The 22,228-nt window shown below is 49.9% G+C and overlaps 1 protein-coding gene across 7 annotated transcripts in view; it reads left to right on the top strand.

Moving 5' to 3' along the window:
* Nucleotides 1-22,228, top strand: part of EXOC6B (exocyst complex component 6B) — a 325,177-nt gene that overhangs the window by 29,423 nt on the left and 273,526 nt on the right. For all 7 annotated transcript variants that reach the window (XR_009725215.1, XR_009725216.1, XM_061351946.1 and 4 more), the window contains exon 2: nucleotides 18,064-18,229. Coding sequence is in view for 5 of the 7 variants with exons in the window: in XM_061351946.1 (XP_061207930.1) it covers nucleotides 18,064-18,229 (166 nt within the window). In the remaining 2 variants the exon portion in view is untranslated. The remainder of the gene's footprint in view (nucleotides 1-18,063; nucleotides 18,230-22,228) is intronic.

Raw genomic sequence — 22,228 nt, 5'->3', positions numbered from 1 at the left:
AATCCAGCTCTGCTCTGCCTTGCCAAGCTGCTGAATCAGGGATTCTGAATCCCAGGTTGGACGGGACCTCAGGGATCATCTGGTCCATCCTTTCCAGGCAAAGCATAACCTAGACTGGATGTCCCATCACCCTGTGCATCCCAATCTTAACAGTGTCCAACACTGGGGAGTCACCACTTCCCTGGAGAGATTATTCCAATGGTTGTTCTCATTGGGAAACCTTTTCCTCTTGGGTCCAGCTGGAATCTCCCCAGCAGTAACTTGTGCCCATCACCCCTTGTCTTTCCCATGGGACTCCTTGTGAAAAGGGAGTCTCCGTGTTCTTTGTAGGCACCCTTTAAATACTGGACCATGGTGACAAGGTCTCCATGAGTCTTTTCCAGGCTGAACAGTCCCAGTCTCTCAGCCTTTCCTCTCCTGCTTCCCATTCTTTGGATCATCTCTGTGGCCCTTCTCTGGACCCTCTCCAGCCCATCCATGGCTTTTTGTACAGCAGGACCAGACTGAACCCAGTATTGCAGGTGTGGCCTGACCAGTGCTGAGCAGAGTGGGACAATGGCATCCTTATCTCTGCTGGTGATGCCCTTGTTGATGTTCCCCAGCATCCTGTTGGCTTTCATTGCTGCAGCTGCACACTGTTCGCTCCTATGGATCCTGTGTCCCCCAGGACCCACAGGTCCCTTTCTACAGAGCTGCTCCCAGCCAGGCAGGGAATCTTCATAAAGCAGTGTGAAGGTCTACTGCATTAAAGGCAGTTCCTATGAGCAGTGTTGGTGTTCTTCATTAAGAGCCTGTCTTGGGGGCCCTGTTCGGGTATTGGAGAGTGTCTTGTGTCCTAGTTCGTGGCTTGTGGGTGCAGAGCTGTGACAGCAGGAGCAATCCAGCCTGAACAAGTAAGTGTTGTGGCCCCTTTGCTCATCTCTGAGTGAGCGACATCCTTTCGGTAACAACCCCTTTTGGTCCTTATTTCCATTTAGATGGTACAAAAATGTGTTTGCCCAACGTGTAGATGGCATTTAAGAGGTTCCCATCAGCAGAATCTCCTGCTGGTATGCTAAACTTGTGCTTTTAAGGTTCTCCTAAGGAGATCCTCTTACCTCCTCCAGAAGTGGTAGAACATAGGAGGGGAAAACCAGCCTTAGAGCCTCTTTATACAGGGACCAAGTACCACTCAGGGCTTGCTGTGCTTGGAAACGACTTTGCTCTTTGTGAATGAAAGTATATTGAAGCTGGAGCTTGTGCTTAGCTCAGTGTGCAGCCCAGACAAGCACATACTTCACTTCTCGCTGTGATTTTAGAAACCAAATCAGAGCAAATGTTATTTCCCTCCAAGCGAGAGGAGCAGCTTATTTCTATGTGTGACTGAGAGCTCCCTTCTCTGGCAGTTATGCAGCACTGCTGCTGCAGCTTGCTCTGCTCCTCACTGCTTGCTTCATAATCAAATCCTCTCTCTTTACTTGCAGTGATTGAACAAGTTTGATCGATGCTGTCAGGTCATTGGTATGTTTAAAAGCAAGGATGAACAGTTATATCACTGCAAAAGCCAAGTTACTGTCTTGCTTAGATGTTTGTACATGAATATTGAGTCATTTCTCTATTTCCCCCTGTGCTTTCGTGCTGTCACTGTAGTAAGTAAAGTAATGAAGAATTGAATCTATAAACCATGTGCTGTAAAGCAGAAATGCTGCTTGAGTTTTCTACCCAAACCTCTTGGTTAAAGTTATAAATTGTTTTTGAGCATAAGCATAAGATCCCAGCCTGGTCTGTGTTGGAAGGGACCTTAAATCCCATCCAGCTCCAACCCCTGCCACGGGCAGGGACCCCTTCCACTGGAGCAGCTTGCTCCAAGCCCCTGTGTTGAGCACTGCCAGGGATGGGGCAGCCACAGCTTCTCTGGGCACCCTGTGCCAGCGCCTCAGCACCCTCACAGGGAAGAGCTTCTGCCTAAGAGCTCAGCTCAGTCTCCCCTCGGGCAGGTTCAAGCCATTCCCCTTGGCCTGTCCCTACAGGCCCTTGTCCCAAGCCCCTCTCCAGCTTTCCTGCAGCCCCTTTAGGCACTGGAGCTGCTCTAAGGTCTCCCCTTCAGGAGCCTTCTCTTCTCCAGGCTGCCCCAGCCCAGCTCTCTCAGCCTGTTTTGGGCTGGTTCTTTGTCTGTTAAGAAAAAGCCCAATCCAAAATTCACCAAAATGACTTGTAATGAGTGCAGCTGTTTGAAATGGGGCAATGTTGGCCTGATTTGTGGAGGGGAAGGAGGAAAGGATGGGGTGAATGTGACTCAGCTCTGCAGTGGCAGTTGCCATCAGCTGGTGATGGCTGGTGGCGGATGAAGGCACTGAGCTCCTGAGCAACGACTGCAGCTGGGAGCACACGAGGGAATTTCCCATCACTGGAAGCAACTGTTGGCAAATGCCTCCTTCAGCTGGGAGAAGAGGAATGGATGAATCCCTCTGAACACCTTGGCATAGCTGTCTTTGGAGCTGTGCAGAGATATGTGTGGTACCTGTCTGCGGTCATCCCCTCATCACTTTTTGGGCACAAGGGAACTTGCACATTCACCTGCACAGCCAGCAGCTTTCAGTTAGTGAATCTGCAGGAGCAGCTTGCGACTAGGATAACTTGTCCATGTGTCATGTTGGGCTTTCCCATGGTCTGCAGCTGCTTCCATTGTTGGCTGGGAGGCTCTTCAGTTTGGGGGGGTGGAAGTGGAAGGAGGGATAATGGAGATGATGAGTTCTGGAGCCCTCAGCATAAGAGGGACGTGGAGCTGTTGGAGTGAGGCCAGAGGAGGCCATGGAGATGCTGTGAGGGCTGGAGCAGCTCTGCTCTGGAGCCAGGCTGAGAGAGCTGGGCTGGGGCAGCCTGGAGAAGAGAAGGCTCCTGAAGGGGAGACCTTAGAGCAGCTCCAGTGCCTAAAGGGGCTGCAGGAAAGCTGGAGAGGGGCTTGGGACAAGGGCCTGTAGGAACAGGCCAAGGGGAATGGCTTGAACCTGCCCGAGGGGAGACTGAGCTGAGCTCTTAGGCAGAAGCTCTTCCCTGTGAGGGTGCTGAGGCGCTGGCACAGGGTGCCCAGAGAAGCTGTGGCTGCCCCATCCCTGGCAGTGCTCAAGGCCAGGTTGGACACAGGGGCTTGGAGCAAGCTGCTCCAGTGGAAGGGGTCCCTGCCCGTGGCAGGGGTTGGAGCTGGAGGATTAAGGTTCCTTGAACCCAAACCAGGCTGGGACTGTACAATTACAGGGAGAAGGACCTCCTGTGGGAGGTGCAGGATACTGGATGGCAGAAGCACTCAGGGGTGAACTATTTGTGTTTGCTGTCCTCTCCCGCTGAGGGCCTTGCACAGCTCAGTTGTGCGATCCTTGCTGTGGTGGGTGGATGGATGCAGCAGCCTGTGCTGCTCCAGTTCTTCGTCCATCATGCTCCCATTATTTGTGCTCAGTGCTGGCATGCTTCGTGTCTCGTTTTGGAGGTTAGAATACCTGATCTCTGAATGTCTGTGCTTCTGAGGTGGGTCAGTGGGGCGCTGACCATCTTCTTGGTGAAGTTAAAGCTCCCTTTGGCTTTGCCTTGTTCCTGGGGAGATGCCTGCTGCCTGGAAGCACTCTGATTTCTGGCACAACCAAGGCTTGCTGTGTGGCCTTAGGCACTTAATTCTTTGTGCCTTCCAAGCTGTCAAATACACATGATGCTACTCTGCAAAGGGAAACTGAGGCAGGATGGTGTCCTTTCCAACCTTAGCTATTCTATGATTCTGTAAGGTATCCCAGCAGCATCTCATAGGAGAAGCGTTTGAGGGTTGCTTTAAGTTGTTGTTTTTAAGTATCCCTGATTCAAGGACTCTTCTGCAGATCCCCAAATAAACAGAAATGGTTTGGGATACCCTTGGTAATGTTACACTGCCAGGAGTACTTTGGATGCCCCTTTGCAAGCAGGAACCAAAGCTGCCAGGCTGCCATCCTCATCTTCATCACAGCGATGCCAAGTCAAAGGATGAGCTGAGTTTATTCAGCCAGGAGGCTGTTTCCAGATTGCTTTTGGTAACTCTGCTCCATAGGTTTCACTCATCTGAGTCAACTTCCCTGGTGCTCATTCTGGGTCTCTGGCTTCAGCTCCTCCGAACCCCGCTGCACTTGGAGCCGGGATCATGCATCCGTGTGAAACACTTGGCTCCAGCATCCCTGCGTGCAGAGTTCAGTTTGAGGCCTTCCAGGTCCTGAAGCTCGCCCTGCTTTAGCCGCTTTCGTGCTGGAAAGCGGGATTACGCGTTTGACGGTTGCTGTGCACCGGGGTAAGCCCAACCTCGATGCAGTTCAGGCATCGCAACACAGGGTGGCGGTGCCACTTAAAGCTCCGCTGGCCCGAAGGCTGGGAGAATCCCGTGTTGGAGTTCGCTGTGTTCAGCGCTGCGGCCCTTGGTGGCTCTGAGTTACCTTACTGTGCGTGTGTCCTTCTTCCAAAGCCTCCTCTGTAACACACGAGGCACTGAGCTATCGTTTGTGGAAGGGCTGGTGAAGCTTGGACATAGCAGGCATCCCGTGGGCATCCCATGAGCAGATCATCCAGCTCCAACCTCTGCCACGGGCAGGGACCCCTTCCACTAGAGCAGGATGCTCCAAGCCCCTGTGTCCAACCTGGCCTTGAACACTGCCAGGGATTTAACCACTTGTAGTGGTTAAATCACCCCCATCCTTGGCACATGTGACTTCACCTTCTCAGCTCTTTTAATCCCTGTGCTTTATCTTCCCTGTCACTTACATCTGGTTTCTGGATCCTCCTGACTGAACACTGGCTTGGTGAGGACTTCAGTGCACTGTGTAGTGGTATGGCCATACCTTTGCACAGTGCCACCTCTTAGGAATGTGTGCTCATCTGTGGGGGGCTGGTTTTAAGCCAAGCTCAGCCCCAACATCAGTCTCACTTCCCAGATTTCCCTGCATGTTCCAGTCTCCCTCTGCTTTTCCATTGTCTTGGGTTTATCTCTCTAATGCAAAGCTGTTGTGACTCTTAAACCGCATTGCCCTAAAACCCTTTTAGGGGTGACATGGGTTCAGGAGCAGAATGTTCCTTGGTGTCTCCTCTTTTTAGTCTGTATTCCCTTGTCACTGGGGAGAGCCTTTGGGCATCTATGGGTCATCTCTGCTGCTGCTGAGCTTTGAGAAGGTCAGGTCTGGTGTTGGCAGAGGTCTCTTCCTCCCAGTTCTTGGCTCGGTGCTGTTGTTCTGTTTAGTGTCTGGTGCATGAAGCTCTCGTCAGCACATCCTGCATGGGATTTGCTTTCTTTGTGCTGCTTTATGATACATAGGAGCCCCTAAGAGAACTTGGAGCCTGCTCCTGCATGACAGTTCTGCCCTTTCCCTGTGGCCTTTTCAGAGGGTGTCCTCTGTAGCTTGGGTGCCAGTTGACTTGCAGCTCTCTGCTTGGGGCTAAGCAATCTCGTCCTCTATAGGAATATCCCATATCCTGCAGCAATCCCAAAGGGAAGCGTGTCAGGAGAGCAGCTCTTCATCCCAGCTCTTGCAGGCTCAGAGGACTGCCTGTGTGTGGATCATTTATCAGTCTATGAGCAGACAAGCTGGAGGAGCTGGAGCAGTGCCTGCGGGATCGATCTCTCCTCAAGCAAGGCTGGATCTATCTTGTGGAAGGCAGCGAGCCCATGAAAATCCACATGGCAAAAGAACTGCTGACAAATCCTGCTCCCATTGCTTGTGGTGGTCACTTGAAGTAATCCTCTGGGAGCCTTTAGATAGGGTAGGTGGGGAGGTTGGAAAACTGACCCCCCTCTGTAAATCCATACAGCGCATCAACAGGATGTCTGGTTCCAAGGAAAAGCACGTTATAGGATGGTGTCTGTGCAGCATTTAGGAAGCTGAGTTCGTTTCTTGTCATCTTTTTGTTCTTTAAGTGAATTATAACATGTTTTTAGCAAGTTATTTGGGATTCTGTTACCCAGCTCCATGTAGCTCTTCCTTTGTGCTGGAATTGCAAAGCCTTTCTGTAATGAAGGTCAAATGAGTGTACGAAGTACAGAGGGTGAAGACATGATTCAATCTCAAGCTTTCTGCTAGGGGAATGCTTATCAATGGCATGATGAAAAATCACTTCCCAGTGTCTGAATGTCTTCTGATGTTTTGTTGTACTAATCTGTTATAGCTGAGGCATGAAGAAGTGAACTACATGCCAGAATAAGCACGACTGCATCTCATCACTCCTTGTTGCTGTTGCTTCCAAGTGTTTAAAGGCAGTAATATTGGCTCCTTCCTCCCGAGCTGGAGGAGGGATGACCTGCCTAGACCCAGGAACCATAGTTGTGTGTATGAGGAAGCTGGAGGGACCCTCATGTTTGTGACAGCCCCAAATGTGTGGCAGGTTTTGAGGTTATCTCCCTGCTGTCATGGGAGGTGGAGGTGCCAGCATAGGTTCTGTTGCCATCCCATTCCCTCACTTAGGTGGTGCCTCTTTTACTGACCTTGTTGCAAGGTATGAGAGTACTGGAGATAATGTCCCATTGCTTTAGGTATCCAAAGAGGTGCCTAAGCTAAAACTGGTCGTGATGCCGCTGGGTTCCCTCTCTAAGGGTGCTGGGATTTAGCTGCCTTTGTAATGTGTTGGGCAGAGAGATGGGAGTCTCAAAGGCATGCGTGAAGGCAGATGGTCTGGTACATCTTGAAGAGACTGTAGATGAACACTAAGATGAAGTTCGTGTGCCTTGACAGTGGAGAATTTACATGGCCATGTAAATATGCTGTTTATAGGATGAGGTTGTCGATGCCTCCACCTCCTGAAACAATGAAATCCATCAACCATGGGAGAGGGACCTGTAGGTTGATGAGGCTTAAGATGAAGGGCTTTGGCCAAGGGCCTGTAGGAACAGGCCAAGGGGAATGGCTTGAACCTGCCCGAGGGGAGACTGAGCTGAGCTCTTAGGCAGAAGCTCTTCCCTGTGAGGGTGCTGAGGCGCTGGCACAGGGTGCCCAGAGAAGCTGTGGCTGCCCCATCCCTGGCAGTGTTCAAGGCCAGGTTGGACACAGGGGCTTGGAGCAAGCTGCTCCAGTGGAAGGGGTCCCTGTCTGTGGAACTGGAGGAGCTTTAAGGTCCCTTCCAACCCAAACCAGTCTGGGATTCTATGGTTTAGTAATTAAACTGCTTCTCAATTTCTCTTGGACTAAGCTTAAGTGAGGAGATCTTTCAGTGTCCTGACACATCCACAGCCCTTTCTCTTGTCTGGGCTCTTTCCCAGTTGTATTTTTGACGGGGACTTTCATATCCAATGCTTTGGTGTTGGTATTTTCTTCACATTTGCCTTTCCCGATAAAAGCAACCCAAGTAGTCCTCGTTTCAGATCCTTTGATTTCCCCCTTTAAAAATCAGTGCTTCACTAAAGGTCACAGTGTGGATCGACCCAAGTCAGAGCCAATGACTCAATCAGAGCTTTCTGCCTCCCGTTGTACATCAGATGTGTTATTTATATCTACTCCATTACTCTGTGTGTCTTGTGCCTGTTGTGAAGGATTAGATGTGCTGGAACACCATTGCAGGCGCAGCAGAAGGGAGATTAGAACATTTGTGGTGGCTTTACATCCACATCCTCCAGTTCTTGTGGGTTTGGTGTCTGCCCCCTTATTTCGACACTTTTCCTCACAATAGTACATATGGTGGCAACGTTCAGAACCGTCCTGCAATGTCAATGTGATGAGGGTGTATCATTAGGCTTGATCCTTTCTTTAAGCAGCCTTGTTTACAGGCATTGTAAAGATGATTCATCTCCCCCTTAATGCTAACCAGCTTGGATGGGCCGAAATCTATCTCGCTTGGTTCTAGTGAGCGTTCCTACCCTACACATGGTGCGAATCAAGTGTCCTTCCAACTTGAAAGAGCTTTGAGAGAGTAGGGCCTGCTGACGCATCGCTTTTGTTCTTGGGGGAATTGTTTCCATTGTGCTCACAGAAGGAGGAGGGAGGTTGAAAGCTCTGCTCGTGGCCAGTTCGCTCCATAACTTGCCTCGGTTGGGGGGCATTCGTGTTTGTTGGAGCTCTTCTGGCTTTGGGTTGCTCCTTACGTTTCCTGGCCCTTCTGGAGGCTAATTTGTTCAAGCTTTAAGTTCTTCATGCCTTTTATCATCTGCAGTTCGTTCTTTAATAGGGACATTATAAGCAAGTTCTGTTGTATTTGCAATTAGGGTAATTATCCTTTCCTTCAGGATCTTGTCTGGCACAGAAGAGCTGTATTCCACCCTGGAGATTGTGTGGCTTTATGGTGGCTTTATTTATCCAGTAATGTATAGCCTAAAAGTGCTTTGTTGTCGTAAGTGTGCGCTTAAGAAGGCTTCAGAGTATTTTACAACTCAAGACCTGACCTTGTGCAAATGGAGGAAATGGGGATTTGTCTGTGGCCATCAGTGAAAGCTGGGTTGAGTTCTTGGAAGTCCTTGTAAAAACCTGGGGGGATTTAGTACATGGGGTCAGAGACACCGTTTCATTCAGCTTCAGGGGTTAGTTCAGTGTCAGTGGTTTCCAAAGAGCTTCCTCTGGTTGGACCCATAGAAAACGGGGCTTCAGGGGTTCTTCAGGCTCCTCAATCCTCTCCCTGGCTGAGGAGGTGCTTGGTCTCTGCAGCAGCAAATGCATCTGTGCTGGTCCTGCTTGATGGTTTTCTAATGTATCCTTGGAAATGATCAATTTAAAGAGGTTCCATAACATGCCTTGGAGATCCCTTTTGGATTTCTGCCACTCTTACACTTAGAAGACTTCGTCTGATGTTTAACCTCATTCTCCTGGGCAATTTAAGCCCATTACTATTTTCCCCTCTCTTCAGCAGACACAAGTATTTGCATGGGAATGTGAGCCTGGGCCTCCTGGTAGTCATACATCCCAAATGCTCTTGCCTTGTCATCCAGCTTTCCTCCCTGAGCATGTTGCTGTGTCTGGTCCTTCAGATGAGTTTGCAGAGCAGGCATCCCTAGTTAGAAGGAGGATGTGCTTTCACTTACAGCACTGCAGTTCAGTAGCGAGCAGCAGTTTGGGGCTGAGGTTGAGGTTTGTTGGCAAGGAGGGATTTACTCATCCAAAACTCAGCATTAGAGACCTAAACCTCAGCTGTGGATGAGCTGGGACAAGAGGCTTAAGGCAGGTTTAGTGTCTCTCTTTTATGGAGGTCTTTTGGTCTTGTTGAGTGGGTCCAGATCAGCTATTTGTGGGCTTTATAGCAGATATACGCCATATATTGAGCTCGCAAGACCTAACAGATGTGCTGTGAGCTTCTGCATCTGGATTCTGTCCTTAGAGCTGGTCCTGAGCTGTTGTTTTGCCTTCAGCTACTTCCTTCCTCGACTAAAACACAGTCTGTAACATACCTCTCTGAGGAAGGTTTAGTGAACCTGAACTGAAAATTCATTCTCTTTTCCTGTGCATCACTGTTATGTCTGGTTTTGACTGTGTGGATCCTGGGGATGTGGTGGAATATCTCTGGGGAATAATGGAGAACTACCCGAGTAGACGCAATAAAATGTGATAAATGGATTCTTCACTCTCAGTTTTATCTTTTGGAGAAGCCCTTTCGAGTCAAATTGACTTCTGAGCATTTCCTACAGAACCCCTCTGCTCTTTGGCATATGTAACTGTGGGTTCATGACCTGAGTCTTCTCAAACTGAACTTCTCATTCTTCAGCTAACCCACACGTGGAGCAACTCAAGCACAGAAACAGAGGTACCTTGTGCTGCGTGTGATGCTGGGTCTTGTGTGGCCTCCAGCTGCATCTCTAAAAGGCTCATTGCAGGTCCTTTGCCAGGTTAACCTGCCCTAGGCAGGTATCTGAAAGGGTGCCAGGCATCTATATTTAACCAGCTAAAGCCTAACCTGAGACTTGCATGTGAGTTTAGAAAGCAATTATTAGGCTGTAAATGAGAATGAGCTGCCTCTAGCTTGGGCTGTGCTGATGGGAGAAACTGGGTCAGCAAGATGCCAAGTCCCTGTTGCATCAGGTTTCCTTCTGGAGGCCCATGTGTGACTGCTCCTGATCTGGTTTGGTTCAACTGATTAAAGTTATGAGAAGGTTTAAAAGTAGTTTTCCTCTTCCTGGGGTGCTGGTGGTGCTGGAGAGGGCTGAAGTTGGAAGAGGAGCTGGAGCAGGAGCTGGCAGAGGGCTGCTTTCCAGGGGCAGCGCTGTGTGCAGAGCACAAATCTGCGTGCTGCTGAAGGTCAGGAAGTTCTGCACACAATGAATTGGCAGCGGGGAGCTGCATTGTGCCATCTCCTTCAACTTTGGCCTGTGAGGGAGACCTCGAGTTGACCTCGGTGCTGAACCGTGGCTTTCTGCAAGAGAAAAGGAGCTGGAAGCTGGTGAGCGCTGTGTGCTGCCAGGCAGGGATGTCTGTGCTAAGTGCTGGTTTCTGTACACTGAACTGCCTGGAGGTGAGCATGGAATTCCAGAGTGGTTTGGGATTTAAAGGGACCTTAAAGCTCCTCCAGCTCCAACCCCTGCCACAGGCAGGGACCCCTTCCACTGGAGCAGCTTGCTCCAAGCCCCTGTGTCCAACCTGGCCTTGAACACTGCCAGGGATGGGGCAGCCACAGCTTCTCTGGGCACCCTGTGCCAGCGCCTCAGCACCCTCACAGGGAAGAGCTTCTGCCTAAGAGCTCAGCTCAGTCTCCCCTCGGGCAGGTTCAAGCCATTCCGCTTGGCCTGGCCCTACAGGCCCTTGTCCCAAGCCCCTCTCCAGCTTTCCTGCAGCCCCTTTAGGCACTGGAGCTGCTCTAAGGTCTCCCCTTCAGGAGCCTTCTCTTCTCCAGGCTGCCCCAGCCCAGCTCTCTCAGCCTGGCTCCAGAGCAGAGCTGCTCCAGCCCTCGCAGCATCTCCATGGCCTCCTCTGGCCTTGCTCCAACAGCTCCACGTCCCTCTTGTGCTGCTGCCCCAGAGCTGGATCACGGCTGCAGGGGGGGTCTCCCCAGAGCACAGCAGAGGGGCAGGATCCCCTCCCTGTGCTGCTGCTCACGCTCTGGGGGTGCACCCAGCACACGGGGGGGTTCTGGGCTGGGGCGATGGAGGCAGTGAAGCTGCTTTGGTCTTCAAGCCCATGCACATGCAACACTAAGCCCATGGGTAGTGCTGGTTGCTGATGCTGTCCCTGTCCTCCCACCAAGCTGTGGGTCTGCTCGCTGTGCATGTGGAAGTTATCAATCACAGCAGTGTCAATTTTAATGTGCTTTGTGTGGTTTCCTAATGCAGCGCTTCTAATCTCATGCATGTCTTAAGTATTCGTTGCGCCTCTGTTGGATGTTATGACAATATTGCTTCACACAGAAAGGAGGGTCCAGGACTGAACGCCAAGAATGCACCAAAAAGGAAACCAGCTTGTTTAAACAATGCTTTAAGACGACAAAATGAACTTTGTTCCTAGGAAAAAGCACTTTTATGGGACAGTAACACAGCAAGGATAGACATTGAAATTCTCCTGTGATATTCTCATCTGCTTTTGTAGATGTGATGGCTAAAATCTTAATTCTGTAAAGCGTACAAAACCGATTCTCTGTTATCAGCAATTTGATTTGTGGCTGCTTTGGGATGGTGCCTTCGTTCTTCGTGGGCAAGCGTTCATTTCCTCCTCTTCCTTGTGCTGCTGTAGGCTCATAGCAGAGCAGCTTCCATGGCTCCTTGTTCCCTGCATCTTCAGCAGCCCTTTCTCTTCAAATCAGACCCCAGATTCCTTTGCCTCTCCATAGCCTGATGAATAAGGTGCTGTGGCTGGTGTGGAGTCTGTGTGTTTTCCTGCCTCCCCTCTGATCCCATTGCACTTGTGCTGCTGGTTTTGACCTTTGTCTGGATCCCCGCCATGCACTTGCCTTTACTGAGCATCCTCCTCCTTGACTTCTGGAAGCGCTTCCAGTTCCTCAAGGTCTTTGGCTGCTGCTTGCGACTCCTTCCCTTCGGTGTCACCAGCCCATTTCCAAAGCGCTGCTTGCGTTCGAGCCTCTAATTCCCTACGAAAGCTGCTGAGGAAAACCAGGCCCGGAACCACGGCATGGGGAAGCCCTGTTGAAAAGCCCCTTAAGTCATTGACAAGGAACATGGCTTTGTAGGACGGGTTTGGAGCAGTGTATGTGTGCAGTTTATGGGAATGCTGTGTGCAGCGGGGCTCCTTGTGGGAATACCCACCAGGGTCACAGCAGAACATGGCTGGAATCAAGGTGTTCTCAGCTGTGAAACAAGGCTCAGCCAAATAACCAAGTACAGTGATGCTCTGCAGAAGGGAATTTGTTCGCTGCTCCAGGACCTTGAGATAATGGGATATGGCTGGTGTTTTTGCTGAATTCTACAGTGATTGGAATGATTTCTGTTGTAAACTGAGAGTATGATGGTGGGGTAAAACTTCTGTGCAAGAGATGCGGGGCTAAGCAGAGGTTTAGACAGACTGAGAGAGCTGGGCTGGGTCAGCCTGGAGAAGAGAAGGCTCCTGAAGGGGAGACCTTAGAGCAGCTCCAGTGCCTAAAGGGGCTGCAGGAAAGCTGGAGAGGGGCTTGGGACAAGGGCCTGTAGGGCCAGGCCAAGGGGAATGGCTTGAACCTGCCCGAGGGGAGACTGAGCTGAGCTCTTAGGCAGAAGCTCTTCCCTGTGAGGGTGCTGAGGCGCTGGCACAGGGTGCCCAGAGAAGCTGTGGCTGCCCCATCCCTGGCAGTGCTCAAGGCCAGGTTGGACACAGGGGCTTGGAGCAAGCTGCTCCAGTGGAAGGGGTCCCTGCCTGTGGCATAGGTTGGAGCTGGAGGAGCTTTAAGGTCCTTTCAGCACAAACCAGTCTGGGATTCTATGAAAAGCACCCATGGGAAGGCTTTCTGAACTAAAATCAAATAATAATGAGTCAATGTTTTATACTTATCCAAAATGGAAAAAAAAGTCGCTTCTTTTTCCTCTATATTTGTGCTGTAGATATAAACCTGTGTGGGAGATGGGACAGAATTGAATGGACTCGCATCTGTTTAACATAATGAAAGCAAAGAACACGGTCTGCACTTGCTCTTCCACTAAGTCCAGGTGTAAAACAGCCAGTAAATGGGGTGTCTTTGGAGTCCAGCTTGCTAACGCCCTGTGTATGCAGGTGGCCTTGGTGAAGCCAAGGCTGGAAGCTCTTTGCTCTGGCATTGGATGGTAAGCAGGTACCCATTTTGCCAGCTTGCTTTGACCTTCTCTCCATGAAGCTCTTGCACCAATCTTAGTTTATTCTATGTACTTTTGCTTGCATTGCTTGGGAGTTAATTTGTTGATTACAAAAGTCAGAAGAAGATTAAACTGCTAATGCTTTTATGTAGCTTAATGAGAAGAAAATGTTTCTGAGGCATTAAAACCACTACAGAAGTTTGGGGGGGGAGAGAGAGAAAAAGGGAAATACAAGTCCGTAACAGAGTCAGGAATTTGTTCCACTTATTAATTGAAACCAAAAGCACGTCCCTTCTGTTCCAGTGTCCCCAGAATGTCCTCCTGCATTGTTCCAGATCGCTTTCATTTCGCCCCCCCCCCAGCATTCCCTCCTCTGTGCTTCCTGCTGCATTCATTTAGGTGACTCCCCAGTGCCAGCCCTGCAGGCAGCTCGCCTTGGGGCCAAGGTTGTGGGGTCAGACTCGTGGCTTGGCCTTCCCCAGGGCTGCTTGGGGACTCATGTTAACTGTTGAGGATGGAACACAGCGAGCGCATGCAGAAAGAACTCTGTATCTGCTAGCATTAATTCAGATGTGTGCAGTGCGTTTAAGCTCCTCTGATGTGTTTTCAGCATTTATGTCATAGAATCCCAGCGTGGTTTGGGTTGGAAGAGACCTTAAATCCCATCCAGCTTTAACCCCTGCCATGGGCAGGGAACCCTTCCACTGGAGCAGCTTGCTCCAAGCCCCTGTGTCCAACCTGGCCTTGAGCACTGCCAGGGATGGGGCAGCCACAGCTTCTCTGGGCACCCTGTGCCAGCGCCTCAGCACCCTCACAGGGAAGAGCTTCTGCCTAAGAGCTCAGCTCAGTCTCCCCTCGGGCAGGTTCAAGCCATTCCCCTTGGCCTGTCCCTACAGGCCCTTGTCCCAAGCCCCTCTCCAGCTTTCCTGCAGCCCCTTTAGGCACTGGAGCTGCTCTAAGGTCTCCCCTTCAGGAGCCTTCTCTTCTCCAGGCTGCCCCAGCCCAGCTCTCTCAGCCTGGCTCCAGAGCAGAGCGGCTCCGGCCCTCGCAGCATCTCCATGGCCTCCTTTGGACTTGTTGCAACACTGTGTGGATACGGTGTATGGATACAGGAGATGGTATCTGGTCTAGGACCTGCAAGTCTGAGAACAGCCACATGAAACACCTGAAGAGTGGCTGACTCTGCTTTTCCCCCTGTTTTTGTTCTTATGGATGTTGAAGTGATGGAGAATACATTGGGGTATCCAGTGCAGTGGTTGAGTACAGCACAGTGAGGCTTTATGGTGTGGGGAGGGGATGAAGGTGTGAATGGTTCTCCATCATGATGTGCTTTTGCATGGGCTGCTGCTTGGGAAACGGAAAAGGCACCAGGGCATCCGGTTGTGCCACCCATCCGCATCTGCAGCATCCCCTTTGTTAATGCGTTGGCTGTTTGACATAGATCAGGTTTGGTTGCCCCTATTTTGGGGACTACACTTTGCAGCGACACGAGGCGCAGATGGGAACTCGTGATACATTTGCCTGCTTTGGCTTTCCTGGAAAGATTTTTCCAGTTGACCTTTTGGAATCAAAACCAAAGTGGATTTGTAATGCCTGCAGAAACTGTGGAACCGAACAATGCAATCCAAGAACTCTTCCAAGGCATCCTCAATGGTTTTGTTTAGCGAGTGTGCTTCAGAAATGTAAACCAGACTGATGTGGCGCTGAGCGAAGTCTTCAAGCCCGGAGTTACAGCCTACAGAGCTACAAGATAAGTACATGCAGGACACACCACTCCTCCTCAGCCTGTTTCAATCAGAAGGCTTTTTGTGGGGGAGGCTATTACTAAAGCTATCTGACAAGCAATGTTTTAAAGCAAAGGCAGAAGAGAAGCTGCCTCAAGGATCATTTTCTATAGCATTGTCCCAGCACTTTGTTATTTACAACCAAGAGAAGAAATAGGCCAAACCAATTCTAATTGTGATTTTTGTTTTCCTTCCTCTATGCGTTCATCATGTGCTGTCGTGACTATTAATGGGTATTAATCTATGTCTAAGATTCATTTCTTTCTAGAAATGCTTTTGCATCATTTTGTAGTGTCTTACCAAGTCACTTCAGGGCAGGTATTGAAGATGCAGATTGGGCTGTAACCAGTGTTTGAAATAGGAGAGATGTTGCTAAGAGCAGCATGTATGTGCAGAAGAAATGAGGTGGAGGGGAGCAGCTGAAGAGACCTGGAGATCCAGAGCAAGGCAGTGGGAATCCTGAAGGTTTGGTGGGGAAGAAGTGGGAAGTGTGATGTCCCAGATGTGGTAATGTGAGGGATGTAATGAACGTGCACAGTTGAGTGTGTCAGGTGAGAACCAGAGCTGGGCTTGAGAAAGCTGGCAGTAACTAGGCAGGTAACAGCATGCTTACATCAAGGGTATAGGATCATAGGGATGCTTTGCAAGAGTGGTGCGGCAGCTTGGGCAGCTCAGGAAGTTGGATGTCTACCAGAGCCAGGGAACTGAAGATGATGATGGTGGAGTTTGGGACTTGAGGGTGTCTTGATGTGATTGTAGGGGCGAGATTTGTTCTTGCAGTCAAACTGAGTCCCTGCACTCTCACTGTAATCCACTTATGATGGTGTTCAACACAGAGGAAGAACTTGACATCCCCTTACTTTGGAGTTGCCATCCTTCAGCAGTTTGGTTTAGGATGGGCTGGGCTATTGCCCACTTGCATGTGTTTTATAGGGAGGGCAGAAGTGAAGGATGCTGGTTCTGCTGTGGAGGGAGGATTTGGGATGAACAGGAAAGCTCAGGGGAAGATGAGGGTGCTGAGACACAGGGTGCCCAGAGGAGCTGTGGCTGCCCCATCCCTGGCAGTGCTCAAGGCCAGGTTGGACACAGGGGCTTGGAGCAAGCTGCTCCAGTGGAAGGGGTCCCTGCCCGTGGCAGGGGTTGTAGCAGGATGGGATTTAAGGTCCCTTCCAACACAAACCTCCCTGGTATTCTATGGTGCAGAGTTTGTTCAAATCCAAGCTCAGAGCTGACCCCTGAGATGCTGGGGTTTCGTTGCTTCCTGTCACCAGCTCTTTTTGTTTCACACTCCAGTTTGGCTAAATAAAAATGCAATAGAAGGTTTTCAGTCACCAGACCGTTATGTCTCCCTTTGGCCACCTCCAGAGGAAATTTTGCCTGGATTTGTGACTCTTGTGTTTCATTTTCGCCCCTGGTAGATGCTTCTGTAAACGCAAAGAGCACTAGATGGCACTCTGCCTCCAGCATCCCTCCTCCACCAGCAAAACCCTGCTAAGCTGTACGGAGCAACTGCTCGTATCCATGTGATTTCAGGAGGTTCTATCTCTCTTTCACCTTTAGCACCAACCAACGCCTGTCTTGGAGTAAAGAAGGGAATAGGGTCACCTTTGCAGGCTCATAATCTTGGTGACTGTTGTTTTACACTGAGTTTTAATTAGGTTTATAAAGTTTGGGCGTTTTGGTTTGCTGTTGAGAGATCTTATTGAAACTGTGTAACTGAAATTGCTAGGGCAGGTATTAAAGGGTGTTATTTAAGTGTTTTTTCTCTGTCTTTTAGTCCTGTCAGGGTATTTTTATTGATAAGAGACCATTGTGGGTTGCACAGATGGGGTCCTCCAGAGTGACTTTTGGGCACAGATCGCTCCAAAGGATCACATCCCTTTCTGCAGGCAGAAAGGTTTAATGCATCATAGAATCTTACTGGTTTGGGTTGGACACTGCCAGGAATGGGGCAGCCACAGCTTCTCTGGGCACCCTGTGCCAGCGCCTCAGCACCCTCACAGGGAAGAGCTTCTGCCTAAGAGCTCAGCTCAGTCTCCCCTCGGGCAGGTTCAAGCCATTCCCCTTGGCCTGTCCCTACAGGCCCTTGTCCCAAGCCCCTCTCCAGCTTTCCTGCAGCCCCTTTAGGCACTGGAGCTGCTCTAAGGTCTCCCCTTCAGGAGCCTTCTCTTCTCCAGCAGCTGGGTGCTGTTTCAGCTGCAGGAATTGCTGCCTTGCACATGTCTCACTCAAGGGCAGTGGTGACCTTTCCTCTTCCTTTATGTGTTTTGGGCTCTGTTTTCAGCAGGCAGTGACCCCAAGAACCCTTTTGCTGCTTCTAGTTCAACAGTTTGTTTGTTGTGGCTGTGTTGGTCTTGCTGCCAAAGGGCTAACAGTGCTGTCACCATTGGGAGCGGGAAGGGGAATGGGTTTTGGCAGCTGTAGACGTGATATTTTTCCATTATAGCTTTTAGTCTTGAAGGCTAAAGAACATCCAGGAGGAGCACTCAGCACTGTAGCATATGGTAGCAAATATTGACCAGAGGTGGCTGAGCTCAAAGACAGAGCTCAAAGACTTTGTTTCGGATCATTTGGTGCTGGGCTGGCCATGTTGTGGTCTCTGAAGCAACATGAACCTGGTGTTTGGCAGGTGGAAGAAGAAGGGCTGGAAAAGGAAGATACTCAACCTTGAGTTTGGTGCCTTGTGTGTGTGAATAAACAGCAGAACTATCCCTTTATCACAGGAGGTTTTTTGAAGCAGATAGTGTAAGCAACAGTTAACAAATATTGCAATATTAGAATCATAGAATCACAGAACAGTTTGGGTTTGAAAGCACCTTAAGATCATCCAGTTCCAGCCTCACCTCGCACTAAACCATGGCACCCAAGGCTCTGTCCAGCCTGCTCTTGAACACTGCCAGGGATGGAGCATTCACAACCTCCCTGGGCAACCCATTCCAGTGCCTCACCACCCTAACAGGAAAGAATTTCCTCCTTATATCCAATCTAAACTTCCCCTGTTTCAGTTTGAACCCGTTACCCTTTGTCCTATCACTACAGTCCCTAATGAAGAGTCCCTCCCCAGCATCCCTATATGCCCCTTATATTGACCCATCATTGACCCATATATATATTGACCCATCATTGTCATCTTCTCTTTAGGTCCGTCTATGATGGAGAAGAACACGGTCGCTTTATGGAGAAACTGGAGGCACGGATCAGGAACCATGATCGTGAGATCGAGAAGATGTGCAACTTCCATTACCAGGGCTTTGTGGACTCCATCACAGAGCTGCTGAAGGTTAGGGGAGAGGCTCAGAAACTGAAGGTAAGAGAAAGCCATCCAGATGTGGTCCTGGTGGAGCAGAGAGCTTGTTTTCAGGCAATGAAACTCCAGCCTCAGTGTGCTGACTGCTGCTTTTCGTGCGTGTATTTATTCACTTAAAGCTGCCTGTGGCATTTCCAAGCAGGCTTTTGGCTTTACACACAGAGCTCTCCATCCCACAACCAACCACATGCTCACAGAAACACCTTCCTGGGGGGATATCCTGACACCAGAAGCACCCGTGTTATGACAGTGGCATTTTCCATGGCAGGGATTCATCCAGCGGTCGACTGTAGGATGAGGCCATTGAAAATACCATCAAAAAGCCTTTATTTATTTATTTTTAAGCTATTGTTCCTAGCCAAGAATTCCACATTGTTTGTTTGCAGAGGCTTGTTGCTGTTTCCCATTCTCCAAACAGCTACTTTGTTGGTGGCGCACTGTGAAGTCCATCTCTGTACCCTCAGGATCTCTCTTGATTTCCATTACTATGCGATCTATAAAACAGCACATGGGGAAAATATACACAGAAACATATTTCCCAAATCCTGAGCCTCCTTTGTAAGGGTTTCCTCAGGGAATCATTGCTGGGTGCAGTGGTGAGAGTGTGTTTTGTTCCAGCTATTCATGCTCTGTTTGATCTGGGTCTTTCTCGCAGTAGCGCTGCTCTTTGAACATACACGCAACTAGCAGTAAAGTAAATGCCCTCCCTGTTGCATCTCCAGTGTGTAGCTTCAGTCCTGTGCTTTTAGCTTTGGGGCTTTGCCTATAATATCAGGCTGTAGAAATATCAGTGTTCGTTGTTTTAAGAGTGCACGTGGTCAATATGAGCTGGGTGCGTTGTCTTCTGCCATTGATGGGTAACAGAGCTGCCCTCCGTGCGGGAATGATGGATTTCAGGTGGCTCCAAGTGAACTAAAACCTTGAGAAAAGAAGGCTCAGGGAGACCTTGTCACCATGTGTCTGTGTTTAAAAGATGGCTGCAAAGACAGTGGGGACTCCCTTTTGATGAGGAGTCCCGTGGGAAAGACAAGGGGTGATGGGCACAAGTTACTGCTGGGGAGATTCCAACTGGGCACAAGAGTAAAAGGTTTCACACTGAGAACAACTACTGGAATAATCTCCCCAGGGAAGTGGTGACTCCCCAGCATTGGACACTGTTAAGATTGGGCTGCACAGGGTGCTGGGACATCCAGTGTAGGTCATGCTGTGCCTGGAAAGGTTAGACCAGATGATCATAGAATCATAGAATCATAGAACAGTTAGGGTTGGAAAGGACCTTAAGATCATCAAGTTCCAACCCCCCTGCCATGGGCAGGGACACCTTGCTCTAAACTATATCACCCAAGGCCTCGTCCAACCTGGCCTTGAACACTGCCAGGGATGGAGCATTCACAGCTTCCCTGGACAACCCATTCCAGTGCCTCACCACCCTTACAGGAAAGAATTTCCTCCTTATATCCAATCTAAACTTCCCTGTTTAAGTTTTAACCCATTACCCCTTGTCCTGTCACTGCAGTCCCTAATGAAGAGTCCATCCCCAGCATCCCTATCTCTTCAGATACTGGAAGCTGCTCTGAGGTCTCCACGCAGCCTTCTCTTCTCCAGGCTGAACAGCCGCAACCTTCTCAGCCTGTCTCCATACAGGAGGTGCTCCAGCCCCTGATCATCCTCGTGGCCTCCTCTGGACTTGTTCCAACAGTTCCATGTCCTTTTTATGTTGAGGACACCAGAACTGCACACAATGCTCCAGGTGAGGTCTCACGAGAGCAGAATAAAGGGGCAGGATCACCTCCTTCGCCCTGCTGGTCACACTCCTTTTGATGCAGCCCAGGATACTGTTGGCTTTCTGGGCTTCAAGCACACACTGAAGCCGGCTCATGTTCATTTTCTCATCGACCAGCACCCCCAAGTCCCTCTCCTTGGGCTGCTCTGAATCTCTTCTCTGCCCAGCCTGCAGCTGTGCCTGGGATTGCTCCGACCCAGGTGTAGGACCTTGGACTTGGCATGGTTAAACTCCATGAGGCTGGCGTCAGGCCACCTCACAAGTGTGTCAAGGTCCCTCTGGATGGCATTCCTTTCCTCCAGCGGATCAACCGAACCACACAGCTTGGTGCCATCATCTAACTTGCTGAGGGCGCACTCAATCCCACTGTCCATGTCAGTGACACAGATGTTGAACAAGACTGGTACCAACACCAATCCCTGAGAGACACCACTCGTTACTGGTCTCCAGGCGGACATTGAGCCATTGACCACAACTCTTTGTGTGCGGCCATCCAGCCAGTTCTTTATCCACTGAGTGGTCCATCCATCAAATTGATGTCTCTCCGATTTAGAGACAAGGGTGTCGTGTGGGACAGTGTCAAATGCTTTACACAAGTCCAGGTAGATGACATCAACTGCTCTACCCCTGTCCATCAGTTCTGTAGCCCCATCATAGAAGGCCACCAATTTGGTCAGGCAGGATTTCCCCTTGGTGAAGCTATGCTGGCTGTCACGAAGCCCCTTGTTGTTTTTCATGTGCCTTAGCATGCCTTCCAGGAGAATCTGCTCCAGGATTTTGCCAGGCACAGAGGTGAGACTGACTGCTCTGTAATTCCCCGGGTCATCCATTTTCCCCTTCTTGAAAATGGGGGTTATATTTCCCTTTTTCCAGTCATTGGGAACTTCACCTGACTGCCGTGATCTATCAAATATGATAGCCAGTGGCTTAGCAGCTTCGTTTGCCAGCTCCTTCAGGACCCGCGGATGGATTTCATCAGGCCCCATGGACTTGTGCATGTTTAGATTTTTAAGATGGTCTCGAACCAATCCCTCTCCTACAGTGGGCCCAAGGTCTCCATTCTCACAGTCCCTGCGTCTGCCTTCCAAGACTTGGGTGGTGCAGTCAGAGCCTTTGCTAGAGAAGACCGAGGCAAAGGAGTCATTCAGAACCTCAGCCTTCTCCAAATCCTGTGTATCTAGTTCACCCGAGAGCTTCCTGAGGGGGCCTATGTTCTCCCTAATCTGTTTTTTATTTGCTATGTACCTGTAGAATCCCTTCCTGTTATCCTTAATATCCCTAGCCAAGTTTAATTCTAACTGGGCCTTAGCTTTCCTAACCTGGTCTCTAGCTTCCCGGACAACATCCCTGTACTCTTCCCAGGCTGCCTGTCCTTGCTTCCACTTCCTATAAAGCTCTTTTTTCATTTGAATTGTCCTCAGGAGCTCCTTATCCATCCAAGGAGGTCTCCTGGCCCTCCTGCTGCACTTCCTTCTGGTTGGGATGCAACACTCATGGGCTTGTAGCAGGTGATCCTTGAAGACCAACCAAGAGTCTTGAGCCCCCCTGCCCTCTAGGGCTATATCCCATGGAACCTTACTAAGCAGGTTCCTGAAGAGACCCTGAGGTCATTCCAAGATGGTGTTCTATGACTGATTCTGTGATTAAAATCTACTCAGGACTGTGTTGCTAAACTTTCTGTCCTACTTTTGTGCCCTGTGAAGGGGTAACATTCAATTGGGAGGTTTGTGCTCTTTGCAATGAATTGCTGCACTACACAGCAGTGTGTTGTTTTCAAGAGATGCTGGGTCACTGGTTAATAACCTGTCTGTGGATGAAAAAGAAATGAATTGAAAACACGCTGGATACACTCTCAAAGAGGCATCTCCTTCATTTGAATGTTTCTTAGAATCCCAGACTGGTTTGTGTTGGAGGGGATCTTCAACCTCACACAATTCCAACCCTTGCCTTGGCCAGGGACCCCTTCCACTAGAGCAGGTTGCTTCAAGCCCCATCCACTTAAACACTGCCAGGGATGGGGCAACCACAGCTTCTCTGGGCACCCTGTTCCATTTCTTCCTAATATCGAACCTAAATCTACCCTCTCTCAGATGAAACTCATTCCCCCCTGTTCTACACCTACACACCCCTGTAGTAAGTCCCTCTCCAGGTTTTTTATAGGCCTCCTTAAGGTAGTGAACATCTACAGGCTGATACCTCAACAACATCCTAGGAAC

Source organism: Neopsephotus bourkii, unplaced genomic scaffold, assembly GCF_033783945.1.
Source record: "Neopsephotus bourkii isolate Nb327-2 ecotype Australia unplaced genomic scaffold, CSIRO-AGI_Nbou_v1 NB_616, whole genome shotgun sequence".
Lineage (NCBI taxonomy): Eukaryota > Metazoa > Chordata > Aves > Psittaciformes > Psittacidae > Neopsephotus > Neopsephotus bourkii.
Note: the sequence above shows the minus strand (reverse complement) of the source record. Positions and strands in the feature narration are given on the sequence as shown.